The sequence below is a fragment of the Acanthochromis polyacanthus genome, chromosome 6 (assembly GCF_021347895.1).
Source record: "Acanthochromis polyacanthus isolate Apoly-LR-REF ecotype Palm Island chromosome 6, KAUST_Apoly_ChrSc, whole genome shotgun sequence".
NCBI classification, from domain to species: Eukaryota; Metazoa; Chordata; class Actinopteri; family Pomacentridae; genus Acanthochromis; species Acanthochromis polyacanthus.
In genome coordinates this window covers 7,895,791-7,915,417 of record NC_067118.1, presented here as the reverse complement: position 1 = coordinate 7,915,417, position 19,627 = coordinate 7,895,791, and the positions used below count along the sequence as shown (strand labels likewise).

Here is a 19,627-nt window from a genome sequence, read left to right as displayed (position 1 = left end):
TCACAACATTACTCAAAAATAGACTAACTGATTTGGATGAAATTTTCAGGGAAGGTCAGAAAAGACACAAGGACCAAGTGATTAGATTTTGGCAGTGATGCAGCTTATAGTCTGGATCCATGGATTTGTTAAAGATTTCTGTATCATTGTGAGATAGCAGCACGGTGTCACTGTAACTATGACAACAAGTGAACTCTGCATCAGCTGCCTGCTGATGATCACATGATTGTGATCCTACGACAAATCCACCACTGAGGACTTATCAGGACTTATCTGTTGGAAAATGGTACAAGGAACAACTGATTAAATTGTAGGAGTGTTTCTGACTCCCATCAAGTCTCACCGTCTGCTACATATTTAGGTCATGTGCTTCAGTATCTGTACATAACATACACACGAACTACACACGCCTGCGCTAAGCACAAAGTCATTTTGTTTGTGGGTAAATCTATTAAATGGACACATTCTATGCTGCCGCGATTTCTGCCACAATTTTTTTCAGGATTTCAGCCGAAAAGATACGACTGAGCAGCCTTGGTGGAGTACTGTACTCTCTCAGTGCTTTTTTGTTTTAAAAATGCAGCATTTGTTTATTAGTTACTGGTGATAAGAAATGACGGCAACATAGAATGTGGTCATAGTAGTGTTCACTTGTTGTCATAGTTACAGTGACAGCATGCTGTTATCTCATAATGACGCAGAAATCTTTAACAAATCCATGGATCCAGACTATAAGCTGCTTCACTGCCAAAATCTAATCACTTGGTCCTTGTGTCATTTCTGACCTTCTCTGAAAATTTCATTCAAATCCATTAGTCTGTTTTTGAGTAATGTTGCTAACAGACAGACAGACAGACAGACCAACACCAATCGTCACATAACCCCACCACGTTCCTTGGCGAGTATCAAATGGGTCATTCCGCCTTTTTAATAATAAACTGAATCCAACACAGCAAACCATCATCAATTTGAATCTGCCAAACTGATAGATGTTTATGAAAAAGTGGTGAATGTTGATTGAATTCTGGGTTCATTAGTTTTTGAGTTAAAAATTCAGGAGTGATGTCAGTTTTTTGCATGGTTTTCTTTGCTCCAGTCTGTGGATCAATGTTTAAATTGCCATGAACACAGAAATAAAACATTACACTGATGTGTACATCTGGTCTTTAATGGTGCCACCGTGCTTTGACAGAATAATACAACCCAGTTATATGATGCTGCAAAATTTGTCACGGAACGTCCATGAAATACTGCACTTTAAAAATGAATTGTTTGACATGTTTTAATAATTATTAACTGCTGTAAATTCAGTGTTCAGAATTCAAAAATATTCAAATCCTTGACCTTCATTTGCTTCCATTTTCACACACAAGTCCTTCAAATTCACAAGATTCTGACTGTGAACTCGTCATAAATCAGATCTGAGACCTGTAAAAAGGTAAAACTGACCCCTATTTCACCTCCATGCATGTAGTGGAATAAAATCATCATGTTAGTCACAGGTGTGCTCAGAGCCAATATGCACATAAGTAAATCCAAGATAACACATCATACAGCAGCCCCCGTTGTCATAGATACAGTAGAATGGTCTCTAAATGCACAATGTGATCACCTGAAATCAGCTTTTAACTGACATACTGAAGAAAAGTCTGCATTTTAAAGCCACTTAAATCAGTATTTTTATCTAGAAGTGAACAGAAACATGAATTCTCTTCAGTATTCACAACAGCGACGCTGCAGTTGTTGTTTATGTTGCATATTTCTCTCCAAAGAGAATGAAACTATTTTCGGGGCGTATTTGTGGAAACATTATTTGCAGCCTCTGGGTTTGTGTTTCCCACGGCGACGGCTGACTGACATCTGCACCGCTGGGAGACGTTCTGTCAGAAACCGTGTTTGTTCCACCACCGACTGGAGAGCATCAAAGAACCGAGAACGTTCCCAGAACACATCCTGACTCTTTCTCTGACATTTAAACCACCATCATGGTGCAGAATATTTGGAATTACTGAAGTAGCACCAAACTGTCAGACTCACATCCCTGCAAGAACATTCTGAGAAAGTTCTGCAAAATTCTAGTAATGTTTCCATCTGGAAGTTTTCTTTTAGTGCCCAGAATGTTCTCCTTAAAGGCAGATAAAGTTCCCTAAAGATGCATTAAAAATGTTCTGAAAACATTTTCCAAATGTTGCACTGAGAACATCCTTCCTTTGTTGTCATGTAACATTGTGGGAACATTTTATAAAAGAATGTTCTCAACAGCAACATCCTCAGAACATTCTCAGAACATTGCAGGTAAAATGTTCTGCCTTTTGTTCGTATTTTAAAGCACAGGAACATTTTATAAAAACACATTCTGTCTTCTGAGGCCTCGATAACATCTGGAGGACATTTTCTGAATGTTGGTTTGAGAACATTCTTCGTTTGTTGTCATGTAACATTGTAGGAAGGTTTTATAGAAGAACCTTCTCAACGTTCTCTGTTGCACTTTAACTCAGCTAGAATGTTATTGTTCTAAAAACTGGGAAAGTTCTGCAAAGTTCCAGCAATGTTTTTGCTAGAAGTTTTCTTTTAGTTCCCAGAATGTTCTTCTTAAAGGCAGATAAAGTTCTCTAAAGACACTCTAAAAATGTTCTTCAAACATTTTTTGAATGATGCACTGAGAACGTTCTCCCTTTGTTATCATTGTGGAAATGTTTTATAGAAGAATGTTCTCAACAGCAGCATCCTCAGAACATTGCAGGCAAAATGTTCCACTTTTTGTTAATATTTTAAATTACAGGAACGTTTTCTAAAAAAACATTCTGTCTTCTGAGGCCTTTATAACATCTGGAGAACATTTTCTGAATGTTGGTTTGAGAACGTTCTTTTTTAGTTATCAAGTTATCCTCTGAATGTTAAAATGTTCTGTCTTTGTTCACTTTTAACCTCACAGGAACATTATTAGAAATGATAGATATCCTTAAAACGTTATTTGAACATCAGATTAAAATGTTTTTTCTGAAATTATTTGAGCTTATTATTTGGTGATGTTAGCTAATGTTGTGGGAATGTTCCCTGCTTGCTGAGTTCAGCTAAGACTTTTATGTTCTAAAAATGTTCTGCAAAGTTCTAGTGATGTTTTCAGCTGTAAGTTTTCTTTTAGTTCCCAGAATGTTCTTCTTGAAGCCACATAAAGTTCCCCAAAGACACTCTAAAAATGTTTTTAAAACATTTTCCGAATGTTGCATTGAGAACATCCTTCCTCTGTTATCATTATGGGAACGTTTTATAGAAGAACGTTCTCAACGTTCTCTGCTGCACTTTATCTCAGCTAGAATGTTATTGTTCTAAAAACTGGGAAAGTTTTGCAAAGTTCTAGTAATGTTTTCAGCTGAAAGTTTTCTTTTAGTTCCTAGAATTTTCTCATTGAAGGCAGATAAAGTTCCCTAAAGACACTTTAAAATGTTCTTAAACATTTTCCAAATGTTGCGTTGAGAACGTCCTTTCTTTGCTATCATTGTAGAAACGTATTGAAGAACGTTCTCTGCAGTCATTAAAAGGGCTTTTTTTCTAGCTAAGCTCCTTCCTGGATGTTAGCTGGAGCTTAATGTGAAGTCTGGCTGTTCGGTTGGATTTCTGCTCTTTCACACCGTTTAAAAACAAGAAAGAAAGAAGACTGAGATTCATTTAAATGCAAATGCAGGTTCTTTATTTCATGTTTGTGGCCGGATGCAGAGAGCCGACGCCAGATTACAATATCTGAGCTTTAATTCCTCCTCTTCGTCTCCCCTCTGATCTTCCCGTTGCCTTTTTGTCTTCTTCCTCTTTCACTTCCACTTCAGGTGCAAACCGTCATTAAACATCAGGCGGCGCTGAGTTGTTCCCGTTACCATGGCGACGCACATCACAGCAAGCCCCCAATTGACCGACGGCTGTCCGTCTAAGAAACGCCGTTATCGCCGTTTTGTTGGAAGAACAAAGCTGTGCCAGTTCAAAGACCTCCTTTATCGTTGAAGACACGTGACCCAAAACGTCCTCGTCGTCGCCTCAAAGGCTTTGATTCCCGACCCTCAGACGTCAGTTCAGCGGCAGCTTCGTCCTCCCGTCGACCTCGTCTTACAGCCCTGTTTCATCTCCTTTTTTCAGGTTTTCTATTTACTCTAATCTCTTCCCTCTTTTCCGCCACTTTTCGGTTCTTTCAGTTTCGCCAACCCTCCTTCTCCTCAGCTCACATTCTCTCTCCTACATCCATCAAACGCTCTTTCTTTTCTTTCTTTCTTTCTTTCTTTCTTTCTTTCTTTCTTTCTTTCTTTCATTCTCTCTGTCTTTGCCACTTCTGAAAACCGTCTCCTTCCATCCTCTTCACTTTTTTTCCTGCACACATTGCATATATTCTGCGCTGTTGAAATAACTGCTTTTCAACTCCCAACGCAGCGACATCAGAACTGACCTTCGGCGCTGAAAGAATCTCGACTCTTGACGTAAATTATTACTTTCAAGATCTTCCGCCGTGTCTCTCTGAAGGCTGGAGTCTCTGCTGGCAGCACACAGCCATGAATGTAGCTGTAGCTTTAGATTACTGAAAAACTACAAGACAGAGTCCATCATTTAAATACGAAGCAGCATATTGGCTAACAGGTACGACTGCAGTCATGTTGGGTTTTTTTTCTAACAAAACGACAAAGAAAAAATTGTTTGACATTCTCTTTAACGAGGTGGTGAACGAGACATGAACTCTTTTATGATGTTTGAAGACATTTTACAGTGGAAAAAATAGCCAGAAAGCTATTTTTTTTCATCCGAAGGTGAACACAAAAAAGTTAAAAAGAAATAATTAAATATATGTTTAGAAATCTTTGTCTTTGATTTTGCAGCAACAACTTCTAAAACGATGTTTCTTTCTTCTGTATTCTAATCTGGCATCCAGACCGTTTAAATGTTCATATTTTGCATTGCTCTGTATTTTTCTGTCTTTCATGATTGCTGCTATATAGCTACTTGACACTGAGATCTGAAAAGCCAGATTATATTTGGGGCAATTTACATGGGAGCAAAGCTGAAGGATGATCAAAACTACTGTCATTTATCTAGAGATAAATGGGAAAAAATAGGACAAAAGACAAGAATGTCGTACTTGCTCCAACATCAAAAACAAATGTAGTGATATATTACTGTATTTAGAGGGTGTTCAAAATCCTTCACCTGATTTGTAGCTATAACCTCTAAATCTATGCTTTCCTTTCTTCTATATTAGTAATCTGGCAGTAAAACGGGTTTAAATGTATATATTTTTGTATGATATACTTACTGTTCCACAGTTTCTGGTCACCTAGAAGTGTCTTTATTTTGAAAGAAAAGCATTTTTTTCAATCAAGATAACACTAAATGAATGATAAATCCAGTTAGACATTGTTAATGTGGTAAATGACTATTCTAGCTGGAAACAGCTGATTTTTAATGGGAATATCTCCATAGGGGTACAGAGGAACATTTCCAGCAAACCATCACTCCTGTCTAATGCTACATTGTGTAGCTAATGCTGTTGAAAGGCTCATGATGATTAGAAACCCTTGTGCAGTGCTGTTAGCACATGGATAAAAGTGGTGAGTTTCATGGAAAACATGAAATTGTCTGGGTGGCTCCAAATGTTTGAACAGTAGTGACAACTATCCATCCCAGCTGCTTCATGCTGTTTTTCTAATAATCAAGATCTTGTTTGAAAGGAATGTCATGTGAACATGTTTGAACACAACTATAGAATACACTTTGCATTTTGCAATATTGGGGTTATGGAGCACATGATGTGGGGTTGAATATCCCCACAACAAAGTATCTATCTATCTATCTATCTATCTATCTATCTATCTATCTATCTATCTATCTATCTATCTATCTATCTATCTATCTGTCTATCTGTCTGTCCGTCTGTCCGTCTGTCCGTCTGTCCGTCTGTCCGTCCGTCCGTCCATCCATCTATCCATCTATCCATCTATCCATCTATCTATCTATCAGATCACATTCTTTTACCTGCTGTTTGGGGACAATTCACATTGATAAAAAGCCAAAGGATCAGGTTGGCTACAATACCAAAATTTATAAAAGCACTCAGTGAGCGCAGTACTCCTCCAAGTCAGTTGATATGTAGTAGGATTACAATCATGTGATCATCAGCAAGCAGCTGATGTAGTGTTCACTTGTTGTCATGGTTACAGTGACGCTGTGCTGCTATCTCACAATGATACAGAAATCTGTAACAAATCCATGGATCCAGTCTATAAGCTGCATCACTTCCAAAATCTAATCACTTGGTCCTTGTGTCATTTCTGACCTTCCCTGAAAATTTCATCCAAATCCGTTTGTTTTTGAATAATGTTGCTAACAGACAGACAAACGACAATCGTCACATAACCTCCACTGCCTTCCTTGGCGGAGTAATAATGAAGGTTTAAAGTGAAAAAGAAACTCAATGTCTGTTTTCTTTCTCTATAATCTGTCTTTTTTAATATGTATTGTTTATTCAGTTTCATAGCTTTTATCTGCATTTGTCACTGTGAATACCATGTAATCACAGCTCCCTAAAACCTGCTTGTGTAATCCACTTTCAAGTATAAATTTATCTTAAAATACAGTCATATTCACCATTTCACGCATCACATGAGGCTTAAATCAGCTTTATCTTTGCTCCATCTTTTGTATTTGCTGCTCCAGCCTCCGTTTATTTTCTCCTATTTCCACCTGTTTCTCACCATTATCCTCCCTAAAGTGCTGATTTCCATCTTAGTGTTCACCTGCTTCTGACCTCCTGTTGCTTCTGATTTCACACAGACAATCGTCCAGCGCTTCAGGTCAAACCAGCGCTGTAAACAGTGTCAGTACAGGCGCTGCTTTCAGCACTTAGCATGTGTTAGCAGGAAACTCACAGCTCTCACCAATGACCTCTTCTCCCGTGGTTCTGTTTAACTAAAAGAAATGGTCGCGGTGCTGTTTGACATGATTTAGCACAAAACGGCAGGAGGTAGCACCCAGCTGCTGGTTAGGGGGACAGTGTGGATCATATTGAGCCTCAGCAGGGTTCAGAACATTCAGAACCATCTGGATGATGTTTGTGGATCAGCAGTCGGACTCAGAGATGTTTCACACAAACGCTGAAGATCTTGTGGACAATCTGGACGAAAAAAACAAAAACAGCAGCAGTGCGACAGTGTTTGTCTTTGTAATTATTAAAGAATAAAACGTCTCATGGCCCTCAGGGGGAGTTTTTTCTCGCATGGAAACACACAGTGTCACCAGTGGGCCATCAGGTGGTCACATGACAGCCGTTCAGACCTTCAGTCCGGTGCAGGTCAACAGTTCAGCGAGAAATAAGCTGCTGAATCTGTCCTCATTTTAGTTCAACAGTTTAGACGTTTGGTGAAAGTTTCATGAGGCGGTGGACCTCTGCTCCCCGTGCTTCATTTGCAAATAAAATAGAAGTCAAGTCGACTTAAGAAGCCAGTAAGAAGCTATGCTACGCTTCTTACTGGTTTTTAACAGATGACATCACATTTCTCCTGTTCTAGCTTCCCTCCACTGGCTCCCTGTCTGTTTTCGAATTGATTTTAAGATTTTGTTTATCACTTTAATAGCTTGACAGGGCCTTGCCCCTGGCTATGTTTTAGACATGCTAACCTCGTACACACGTGGACAAAATTGTTGGTACCACTCAGTTAAAGAAGGAAAAACCCACAATTCTCACTGAAATCACTTGAAACTCACAAAAGTAACAATAAATAAAAATTTATTGAAAATTAAATAATCAAAATCAGCCATCACTTTTGAATTGTTGATTAACATAATTATTTAAAAAAACAAACTAATGAAATAGGGCTGGACAAAAATGATGGTACCCATAACTTAATATTTTGTTGCACAACCTTTTGAGGCAATCACTGCAATTAAACGATTTCTGTATTTGTCAATGAGCGTTCTGCAGCTGTCAACAGGTATTTTGGCCCACTCCTCATGAGCAAACAGCTCCAGTTGTCTCAGGTTTGATGGGTGTCTTCTCCAAATGGCATGTTTCAGCTCCTTCCACATATGTTCAATGGGATTCAGATCTGGGCTCATAGAAGGCCACTTTAGAATAGTCCAACGCTTTTCTCTCAGCCATTCTTGGGTGTTTTTGGCTGTGTGTTTTGGATCGTTGTCCTGTTGGAAGACCCATGACCTGCGACTGAGACCAAGCTTTCTGACACTAGGCAGCACATTTCTCTCCAGAATGCCTTGATAGTCTTCAGATTTCATCGTACCTTGCACACTTTCAAGACACCCTGTGCCAGATGCAGCAAAGCAGCCCCAAAACATTACTGAGTCTCCTCCATGTTTCACCGTAGGGACAGTGTTCTTTTCTTCGTATGCTTGGTTTTTGAGTCTATGAACATAGAGTTGATGTGCCTTACCAAAAAGCTCCAGTTTGGTCTCATCTGTCCAAAGGACATTCTCCCAGAAGCTTTGTGGCTTGTCAACATGCATTTTTGCAAATTCCAGTCTGGCTTTTTTATGAGTTTTTTTCAGCAGTGGTGTCCTCCTTGGTCGTCTCCCATGAAGTCCACTTTGGCTCAAACAACGACGAATGGTGCGATCTGACACTGATGTACCTTGGCCTTGGAGTTCACCTTTAATTTCTTTGGAGGTTGCTCTGGGCTCTTTGGATACAATTCCAACGATCCGTCTCTTCAATTTGTCATCAATTTTCCTCTTGCGGCCACGTCCAGGGAGGTTGGCTACTGTCCCGTGGGTCTTGAACTTCTGAATAATATGAGCCACTGTTGTCACAGGAACTTCAAGCTGTTTAGAGATGGTCTTATAGCCTTTACCTTTAAGATGTTTGTCTATAATTTTTTTCGGATGTCCTGGGACAATTCTCTCCTTCGCTTTCTGTTGTCCATGTTCAGTGTGGTACACACCTTTTCACCAAACAGCAGGGTGACTACTTGTCTCCCTTTAAATAGGCAGACTGACTGATTATGAGTTTGGAAACACCTGTGATGTCAATTAAATGACACACCTGAGTTAATCATGTCACTCTGGTCAAATAGTTTTCAATCTTTTATAGAGGTACCATCATTTTTGTCCAGGCCTGTTTCATTAGTTTGTTTTTTTAAATAATTATGTTAATCAACAATTCAAAAGTAATGACTGTTTTTGATTATTTAATTTTCAATAAATTTTTATTTATTGTTACTTTTGTGAGTTTCAAGTGATTTCAGTGAGAATTGTGGGTTTTTCCTTCTTTAACTGAGGGGTACCAACAATTTGTCCACGTGTGTACGTCCCCTCACACAGCCATAGATTATTGGGTGGGTCCCTCCTGGTTGTTCTAAGGTCGAGACTTAAATCCAGGGGTGATGGAGCCTCCTCCATCAGGGCCCCTTGGCTTTGGTCGACCTGCCTGAGGAGATAAGGCTTGCTGAATCAGTAAATTTTTTTTAGATCCACATACCTCCTCTGTCCCTCTCAACCTGCCCGGCCAGCAGGCAGATGGGTTTCCCCACATAAAGAGCCGGGTTCTGCTCGAGCTTTTTTTTCCCTGTTCAAAGAGTGTTTTCTTGACACTGTCGCCTTAGGGCTGCTCTGGGGGTCAGGCATACTGGATCTGTAAAGCATCTTGAGACAATTTGACTGTCATTGGCGCTATATAAATAAAACTGAATTGAATTTTAAATCACTTCTTAAAACCCACTTTTATAGACTCGTCTTCCTGTAAAGTTCTCTTTCATTTCTCTTTTATCACTGTGTTCTACCTGTCAAAGCACTTTGTGAATGTTCTTCTGAAAGGTGCTATGCAAACAAAGTTATTATCATTATTATTATTACTTCATGCAAATGAACTCTGGGGCGACGCAATGTAGCACAACCAGCATGCAACGCAGTGCGTTCAACAAGGACAATGAATGGGATGGGAGAAATTGAGGCATCCCGTGGACACGTACCTGACGGCATAGGAGGGGCATTTTTTCTCCCATATAAACGCGCCACATCTGAATATCACCATCTCAGTGAGCATGTCACTAATGGGTTTCTAGGTAGTCACGTGACAGCCCTTCAGACCTTCAGTCCAGTAAAAACGTCAGACCAACATGGCGGCTCGGTCACAAACTTTCTCTTTTATTACAAAAACGGTTCAGTGAGAAATAAGCTGCTGAATCTGTAGGGAATAAAAACACTGTGCTGCAAGCTAGTAAAGATCAGTTTAACAAGCAGATTTCAAATCTCACTTTTAACAATAGGTATTTTTAACTTTGAAGTCTGACTTTTTACTATGAATTCAACTAAGCTCAAATATAAACGGCCTCCAACTTCTCTCAGACACAAACTATTTATTCTGTTGGAAAGCTTCACAGGTCACTGTCACACTAAAACCAGTCTTAAAGCTGAAGACACACCTCTTATTTTGAACACTCGTTCCAACTATGGTGGGTAAAGAGCTGCTTTTAGGTTTAGGACATTGGAAATACTTTAACTATAAATGAACATCTAACCATCTTCTTTGTTTCATCGGCCTGTCGTGATGTGATTCATGGCAAACTACATCTGTGTTATGAAGTGGTCTCAACGTGTGAAACGCTTCAGTGTCACTTTGCATCAATGCAGAAATGCAGATTTACTGAAAGGTTTTCTACAAATACGACATGTTAAAATACAAGGATTTACATCCTGAGTTGTTGCTTTTCGAGGTAAACCGCTTTAAGTTTAATATGTATTTCTGTCACTGTGATATTTTTGTTTGCAGTTTAGGCTTCTTTAAATAATATAATCCAGTGTAATAGGCTTAAAAAGGTACATGAGGGAGAAGTTAATGTTAAAAACGCTGAGTCGCAGATGCAGAAAATACACGCATGAACGGATGAAGTTCAGGGAAAATGTGCATTCAGCTGTGTGTGACGACACATTCGGAAGTGATGAATCTGGGGTTGTGTGCTCACAAATACAAGTGATCTGATAATGAAGTGACATGGATGAGCACATAATTGCATCCCGAGTCAGTCCGCTGTGATGAGTCGCATCTAATTCCAATTTACATGCAGATATATCAAGTTGTCAGGCGAAGTCAGGCTTTAAATGCAGGGAGGAGACACAAAAATAACTCAAAAAATGGACAGAGGTGGTGAAGAGTAACTTTAGTGTCACACTAAGTGGAACAAAATGCACATAAAACAAAAACACACGGATGGTTCGTCTTCATGTGCTTCAGATTTGTCTGGTTTTGTATTTTACAAGAAAACTTGAGTACTGGTGATGATAGTAAGTACGAGTTACAATACCATTGAATATGTAATGCTATATACTGCATTTGCAACCGAAAAGAACCTTTAATAATAGAAGTAATGTCTCTACAACCATCTGTAAGAAAAACAGCATCCTAATTTACACTCTTCTAGTTGTATTTATTTCATTTTTATGATGATAAGTTTAGTTATTTTAGCTATCTTCTGCAATAGAGATCTGAGAACAAACTATACAGTACACAGTATTTATACTGACAATTTAGTTACACAAATAATACACTAACTAGTACAATTTGGGTAAACAGATCTTTGATTACTTTCGTAAATTCTATTTGGTCTTATAGTTCAGTTGAGTTGTGAGTGGAAATTACTCTAAACCAGTCTTTTCCAGTTCAGAGCTGGCGTGGCTAACTTGTTCTGTGTTAGCATTTAGCATTAGCATAGTCATGCATAAGTAAACATTGGCAGAGTTACATCTAAGTCATTTTAAAGCAGGAAAAGTTTATTTCCATGGAAAAAAAAATTTTGATACCTTTTTCAACACACCATACAAGATGGGATCATTAGCATAGAAATGGACAATGCAATGCTTATTCAGTTTTCGTCTTATAATTCAGTTGAGTTGTGGGTGGAAATTACTCTAAACCACTCTTTTCCAGTTCAGAGCTGGAGTGGCTAACTTGTTTTATGTTAGCATTTAGCATTAGAATGAGTCTCATTCTTAAGAAAACACTCACAGTGTTACATCTAAGTCATTTTAAGGCAGGAAAAGTTTATTTCCATGGAAAAAAAACCCAAACTTTTTTAATGCACCATACAAGATGGTGCGTTGACATTGGTGGTGTTTAGACAAAGGTGGTGTTTAGACAAAGCAAAGAGGAAAGAAGTATGGAAATAAATTAAAAATGCAAAAAGTAAAATATCTATAGTGTGCAGAAACACAAAACATTTTTTCCAGTTCTGGCAACACCTGAAAAATTATGCTTGTTTCTTTTTTTTCAACTTACGATCAAATATCAATGAAATTCACATTTTTTTCAGATTAATATAATTATAACTGTGTCATACCACACAGAAAACATTTATTAGCTCTCGTTCCTTGTAGGCCTAGTTGTTTTGTTTCTATGGACGTGCAGGACTTTATATCGCAGCTAAAAAGAAATTAGCCCATAGTGCGTAAAAATGGTGGCAGGAGCAAAAATGACAATCCCACCCAGGAACTGCTTAGTGTTTCGAGGGATAAATCTCAGTCATCCTCTATTCAGACCATTCCAACACTGTATAAGTCATTTGAACGCTGCATCATAGACACCCTTGTGGATGTATTTTCCTCTTATATTCCCCCAGTCAACATGCAGCGGATGGGAAATGTGCCACAAACCAGGGATGACTCACAAACCCAAAAATATCACGCCGAATTAGACGGCGAGCCAAACTCACAGCTGACACTCACACAGAGAAAAATACAACATATCTGCCTCCCGTCCATCACCCTCTCCTCCACTCTGTCATTTCCACATTAGTGAAAACACAGACACACATCCATTTCGCTTCAGTGTGTCATTCAGTCTCCGGCTGGGTTTTCTAACCGCCTCAGCAGGACCAGACCGACGTTTTCTTCTCCTTGTCACAGCTGCAGACCAGATTATTGAGTGGAGGGAACAAGCATTCAGGCTGCGGGGGAATGTGGTGAAAGTGTCAATCAATGAGAACACAATGAATGCTGCAGACGCCACTTCAACACCGCTAATGCACTTTATTGTATCTTATTTCAGTTAAACCTGTGTGGAACTTTAATGTCCACCTTCTACACTAGTTTATGATGCATGATTACTCTGTCTTTTGTCACGTCAGTCTGTAGTTTCCAATGACTCCACATCATGAATTTTAGTTATTAACTTATGGAAAAATGACCAAATCTGGTAATGGATTGGTAATGGAGAAAACTGTGTTGATTAAAATGGTCTTACTGACCTTCTAATTTTTCGTGATTATGATCGACTACAGCTGCTGACCCATTAGATCCACTCCTTAGACTCAAACACTACAGTGGGAAAATCTGAGGAACTCAGCAAAGATCTGAAAAAGCAAATCAGTGACTTAAACAAGTCAGAAAGTCACTTGGAGCCATTTCAAAGCAGCTTCAGATCCAAACTCATCTGTTTGTCAGAATAAAGTTCATGGTCCAGTTGTGTTACTGCCACCATCAGAAAGACAACACAAACTATCACTAAAACTATCACTGCTGCTGACAAACCATTGGTCAGGATGGTAAAGAGTCAGCTGACTGCTCTCTAGAAGAACTCTTAGACTGGTTTCAGACTGTATGTTGGACTGGTTTTGGACTTTCTTGGGACTGGTTTATGTTTGGTTTCAGTCTTGGTTCTCCTGGTTTTGGATGTGATTTAAAGTTGGTTTAGGATTTATTTCACACTGGATCTGGTCCTGGCTGAGGACTGGTTTTAGATTGTCTTGGGTGGGTCTCAGACCTTTTTAGGGGTAGTTTCAGTTTGGTTTCGGTCCAGATTTTGTACAGGTTTTAGACTTTATCAGGACTGGTTTTGAATGTTTCTAAACGTGGTTTCAGTTTTGGTTTTGGACTGGGTTCAGACTGTATTCTGACTGGTTCTGACCATTTTGTGGACTGTTTAGTTTTGATGATGGTCCTGGTTTTAGGACTTTTTAGGACTGGTTTTTGACTGTCTTTTTCGTTTGTTAATCCCAAGAACACAAAACCTACCATGAAGCATGGTGGTGGAAGTATCATGCTCTGTGGAACTGGAGCTTTATACAAAGTAAATGGTAAACTAAAACCAAAAAGTAAACCAAAAGTGACTAATTGAGGTGAAAATGGGCATTTAACCACATATGAAAAATGCTGTATGTATATTTTTGACCCAGCAGATTTTGTCAGAAGACCTTTAATAAATCTATTAAAAACAAAATGCAAGATGATTTTCTGTGATAAAGATTCATGCATTTCAATGATTCCACAGTATAACATTTAGATAGATAAATAGATAGATAGATAGATAGATAGATAGATAGATAGATAGATAGATAGATAGATAGATAGATAGATAGATAGATAGATAGATAGATAGAAGGGGGTCAGGAGTCAGTGGAAACTCAAGACTGACAGTTTTTTTTAAGAAGAACCTAGCAAAAACTGCAAATATTCTCAGAAATAGTGTCCTCTTTCCTTTAATATGTCAACATTTTAGGCTGGCACGATTTATAAATGACAGAATTCCACATGCGGTAACTTTAATGGAGCCGTAAAAGTAAAATGACTCAACCTGCTTTTCACGCTGCATGATCTTGCTCGTTGTGTGCACACGCACGAAGATGTTCCTGACAGAATAAATGGGTTTTGCGTGTGTCAATAAATTTCGCTTTACAACTTCGGGGTTTTACAGCAGTTTGTGTGTTCAATCTTGCTGATGCAAGCAGCTGCACAGAAAACAGAGTCAATATCTGCTTAACAAGCATGTCATCGAGGAAAATAAATAAAAAAATAAGGCTGGCCTCTGATTAATTTGTAGTGTTGCTCACCTCGCACTGTATTTACTTAAACAGATGCAGCTCAGTCAAGGAGAAAATGGAAAGCTAATGGAAAATTAATTTGCTCTTGTGTGCGTGTTGGTGATAAATGGGCCTTGTGCTGTTTGATTTGCTGTTAGTACTGAGGTCTGCACTGACAAACTGGAAGCAGATTTCAGCAGCTGTAAGTCTTCGTAATTAAATTAACAAATAAGTACACTTAATAAAGACAGGATTTTGGCATGTGTTTGTTGACATACATTATAATAGTAATAATAATAGAGTTATTATATATATATATACAACCTCGCTTTCCAATAAAAACAAGCAATAAGAACAGGAACTCAAGATATTAACAAGATAAAATCATTGAAATAAACACTATCACTTGGTAATAAGTCGTGATTTAAATCATAATGCTGTTCTTTAGCGATGCTTTATGAGTGGATCTAAATCAACAGCTGATAGGAGTTACCAGACTGCAGATGTGAGCTGGATCCAGAACATTTACTGCTGTTAAAACAAGTAATAAAATCTTAAAAATCAATTTTAAAACCCACGGATGGTCGGTGTAATGCGGTCGTCTCTCTTAGTACTTGTTAAAAACTTGGCAGCAACACTTTGTACTGGCTGCTGGGTAAAATGTCTGGAAGGCAGAAAGGCAGGAATGACCTTTTCTGAATCTTTAGCCATGCCGTTTATATCTGCCAGCATTTCAGCAGGTAAATGATGGTATTTATATCTATATACACTGCCCGTCCAAAAACAAGGTCGCACACTCTAATACTTCATTGGACCGTCTTTAGCTCTGAGAACGACACACATTCTCTGTGGCATCATTTCAATAAGCTTCTGCAAAGTCACAGCATTTGTTTCTGTCCAGAGATGCATTAATTTTCTATCAAGATCTTATATTGATGATGTGAGAGTCGGTTCGCTGTGCAAAGTCTTCTCCAGAACATCCCAAAGATCCTCAGTGGTTCTGAGGTCTGGACTCTGTGGAGGTCAGTCCATCTTCTGCTCCCTGATCCACTCATTCTCAATGTGAGCCTCATTAATCCTGGCATCATCATCTTGGAACATGTCATCAGGGAAGAAAAACTCCACTGATGTAAAGACCTGGTCATTCAGTATCTTCAGGTATCAGCTGACCTCGTTCTTTGGGAACATAATGTTGCTGAACCTGACCAACCCCAGATCATAACTCTAACCCCCACAGGCTGGTAGACACTAGCCATGATGAGTTCATCACTTCATCTGCCTCTCTTCTTACCCTGATGCCCCCATCACTTTGGAACAGGGTAAATCTGGACTCATCAGACCACATGACCTTCTTCCATTGCTCCAGAGTCCAATCTTTATGCTACCTCGCAAACTAAAGCCTTTTTTTCTGACTAGCCTCACTGATCAGTGGTTTTCTCAGAGCTACAGCTGTTTAGTCCCAATCCTTTGAGTTTCCTTCACATTGTTCATGTAGAAATGTTCTTACTTTCACTATTAAACATAGCCGTGAGTTCTACTGTTGATTTCCTACAATCATCTAAGAGTTTCTTCCGACCACATTTATTCCTCTAAGATGATGGTTCTCCACTATCCTTCAGGTTTTAATAATGCGTTGGACGGTTCTTAACCTGAAATTAGTGGTTTTCTTTGCTTTGACCCTTCTGAGACAGATTAACATCCTTTCCATGACCACAGGATATGTCTTCAGACATGGTTGTTCAACAAATGAGAAGCTCCTCACTGCATCATCTAGGGTTTAATAAGTTGTTGCAGCTGAAACATGTTCATCACTGCAGTAATTATCCAATGGAAGGCTCTTACCAATTTGCTTAGTTAAATCCAGGTGGCAATTTTTTTGGACAGGTAGTTTATGTATGTATGTGTAGAAAAAGAGGACTTTTGCTGTGTACTATGTCATAGCAGCACTTTGAGTTTAAAGTTAAATGCTGAAACCACCAGTCTACCTCCCTCTACCTCTGTGCAAGTCTGTGTAAATTCTAAACATACTAAACAACTTCACTTCACCTTTTACCTTTTGGACATAAAAAATCACTCAGTCATGTTGACCTGTTTGAAATCTGTGTGGAATTTTGTCACAATAATTCTTGAGCTGTTCAATAAAAACATGTTTTTTCAGGTCACACTGACTTTCAACGACCAACCATCCTCAGATCTAAGTGGAGGTTTGTGTCAGATGTGATGAAATTCCTTTCAGGTGTTCCTGACATATCACAGTCAGGAGAATGGGATGGATTTGCGAGCATTTGGACAACTCAAAAACATAAAGCCTCTGGTTTTTAGATTCTTGCTGACGCCTAAAAATGAACCAACAAACCTTTATGAGCTTCGATACATCATGTTAAATTAAACCTCTGAGTCTGAGGGTAGTTTCACCACATATCTTTTCCTTTGTTTGCAGTAAAGGCTAGCGATCCATTCTGTAGCTGTTTTGTTTTTTGTTTTAGAACAGCCTAGTCCATGTAGATCTTCCTTCAGATGATGGAGTAGCACGTGCAGACTTATTACATGAGCCCTTAAATTAAGAAAAACAAACATTTCATTTTGTTTTATCCTGTATCTCACCATGCAACACTAGCAGTCCAGATATCTTTCCATAAATGTGTCAGAGAGTTTATCAGAAATCTGGCAATAACAGAACCACAATGATGGGATACTTTTTCACTTACAAATTGGGGAAAATATGTGCTTAGTGCTAAATGGAAATACCTGTCATTGTTTTATAGTGCTGTGCTCATTCTTTAGCCACAACCTTTAAATCATAGTGTATGTTGGAGATGATGCAGAAATCTGTTGTAATGTCAAACTGGATTACTCTTGACCTGTCTTCATAACATCAGTACTTTAGTATTTATAAATATGTAAAAATCTCTCCTTCCTGTGATATGTTTTGAACCTGCAATGACTGCATTGTGTAGACATTAACATATCCAGGTATTAACAGAACTATGCAGTGACAACTTCATCCAAACAAGATTAATGGGTGTGGATATGAGTGCAGAGCTGCATGCTGATTAAATTCTATGTAAATTCAAGATCATTTTTGTTACTGACACTTTGTAATACAGACAAGGAAGAGAGATTGTTGGAAAGGTCGAGTTGTGCAGTTTCACATGAATTTCATTTGCTTACTTCTCACTGTGATAATAAATTCAGCCGAGGACGAGGGATTTGAGGGAATCTGTCGAAGGATACGCAGTAGAATAATAAACCTATGCAAATAATTAAGACAAAAACTGAATAGCTTCATTTAAGCTAAATTCTTTTAAGTACAACCCTTTTTTATAATCAAGTAGAAGAACATATTGACCAGCTTTAGTTAGGAACATTGCAGGGTGAGGTGTTCTCCTTAAATACTTCACTTGAACATGCAGATGGATTCTGTAGTGTAATGCTAATGTTGGCTTCCTCGCCTGTACTAAAGGCTCTGAACCCAAAATATTCCCAAACAGGGAAACCAGTTTTCCCACCAGCGATCATCATCTGTATCAGCTCGGCTGCCTGTCCATTCTAACAGATACCGGTATCATGACTGACAATGCCTCATGTTAATATAGCGTCTGTGTGGCACTTCATGTGACGGTGATGCTGGATAAATACACAGTGCATTTATAAAACACTGGAAATCACTCAGCAGATGAACCTGTTGGTATGTCTGGCTGTCTTGGGTCAAAGCAGAACGCTGTATTTAACCAAATGGGTAAAAAAAAGGGGGGGGGGGGGGGGGACTACTGTAAAAGAAGAGACAAAGAATGGAGTTACTGACCTAAACCTCCAGCTACGATGACTCTCCCACCCAGACATCCTGCCACGAAGTCGGCCCTCTTCTCCCTCATCCTGGACGTTCGGGTGGGTTTGATCCAAATACCTGCAAAGGAAATAAGAACACGAGATACTGTAAACGACGTAAAATTAAAGATTTTCACTGGTGGGGTTCTGTAACGACCTACAAAGACACAAACATTGATTCCAAAATCTCAAGTATATGAAGAGAAAAAAGGCAAATAGAAACCACTAGTCGTGCTAATCTGGCTGCAGGGAGTTCCTCACATTTAGCACCAAGAGCATTAATAATACTAATGCTAATGCTAATGCTACACACTCTGTAGTCTGGCTTATCTCAGGACATGAATGGGATTGAAGTTTTTGCAGGTCAATGAGATTCTTCTGGATTTGTGTAATGTGACTTTTCATGTTGTCGCACTGTTTTTAGGTTGAAGATTTGCATTACAGACGTAATCTGACATGACAAAAATGTTGAATAGAATTAGTGAAGAAATGAATAAAAACAATGAATTCAGCATCCAGGAAACTCTTTTTGTTTCTTTTGCCACCACTATTTTCTTGCAAAAAGTGAATATATGTACAAACTGGTCGTACTCTGTATTCAAATGTGTCATTAACCCATGGAGACCTCAGGCTATTGTCAGGGTAATTCCACTGCCTTCACTTTTCAGCTCTTGTCTTGGTCAGTTTTATTTATTTTCCATTCAGATCTTCCATCATTTCACATAGTCATAGTTGCATATTTTATATATTAACCTTCCACTATTGTATTAAATTACATTTAGCTGCTGAGGTGCAGCTAATAAGTTGTTTGGGTTTAACTGGAGCTTTTCTTTCCTCCTGGAAATCAACAAACTCAAGTGACTGCCTCCATTTTCTGCATAATTCGTACAAAGTTACATGTTTTAATTGTAGAAAACCTCAGTGGAAGGTATAAAATAATGAAAAACTGCAAACCGGTAGCTAACAAGTCATGCAGATTGTGCTATATCATGGAAAAAATATTCGACTTTATTAAATTGTTATAT

The 19,627-nt window shown here is 38.7% G+C and overlaps 1 protein-coding gene across 2 annotated transcripts in view; it reads right to left on the bottom strand.

The window, feature by feature from the left end:
• The window catches only part of LOC110959203 (kelch domain-containing protein 8B-like), a 293,431-nt gene that overhangs the window by 11,598 nt on the left and 262,206 nt on the right, over positions 1-19,627 (bottom strand). For both annotated transcript variants that reach the window (XM_022205982.2, XM_051949825.1), the window contains exon 5: positions 18,580-18,681. In XM_022205982.2, coding sequence (XP_022061674.2) covers positions 18,580-18,681 — 102 coding nt within the window. The remainder of the gene's footprint in view (positions 1-18,579; positions 18,682-19,627) is intronic.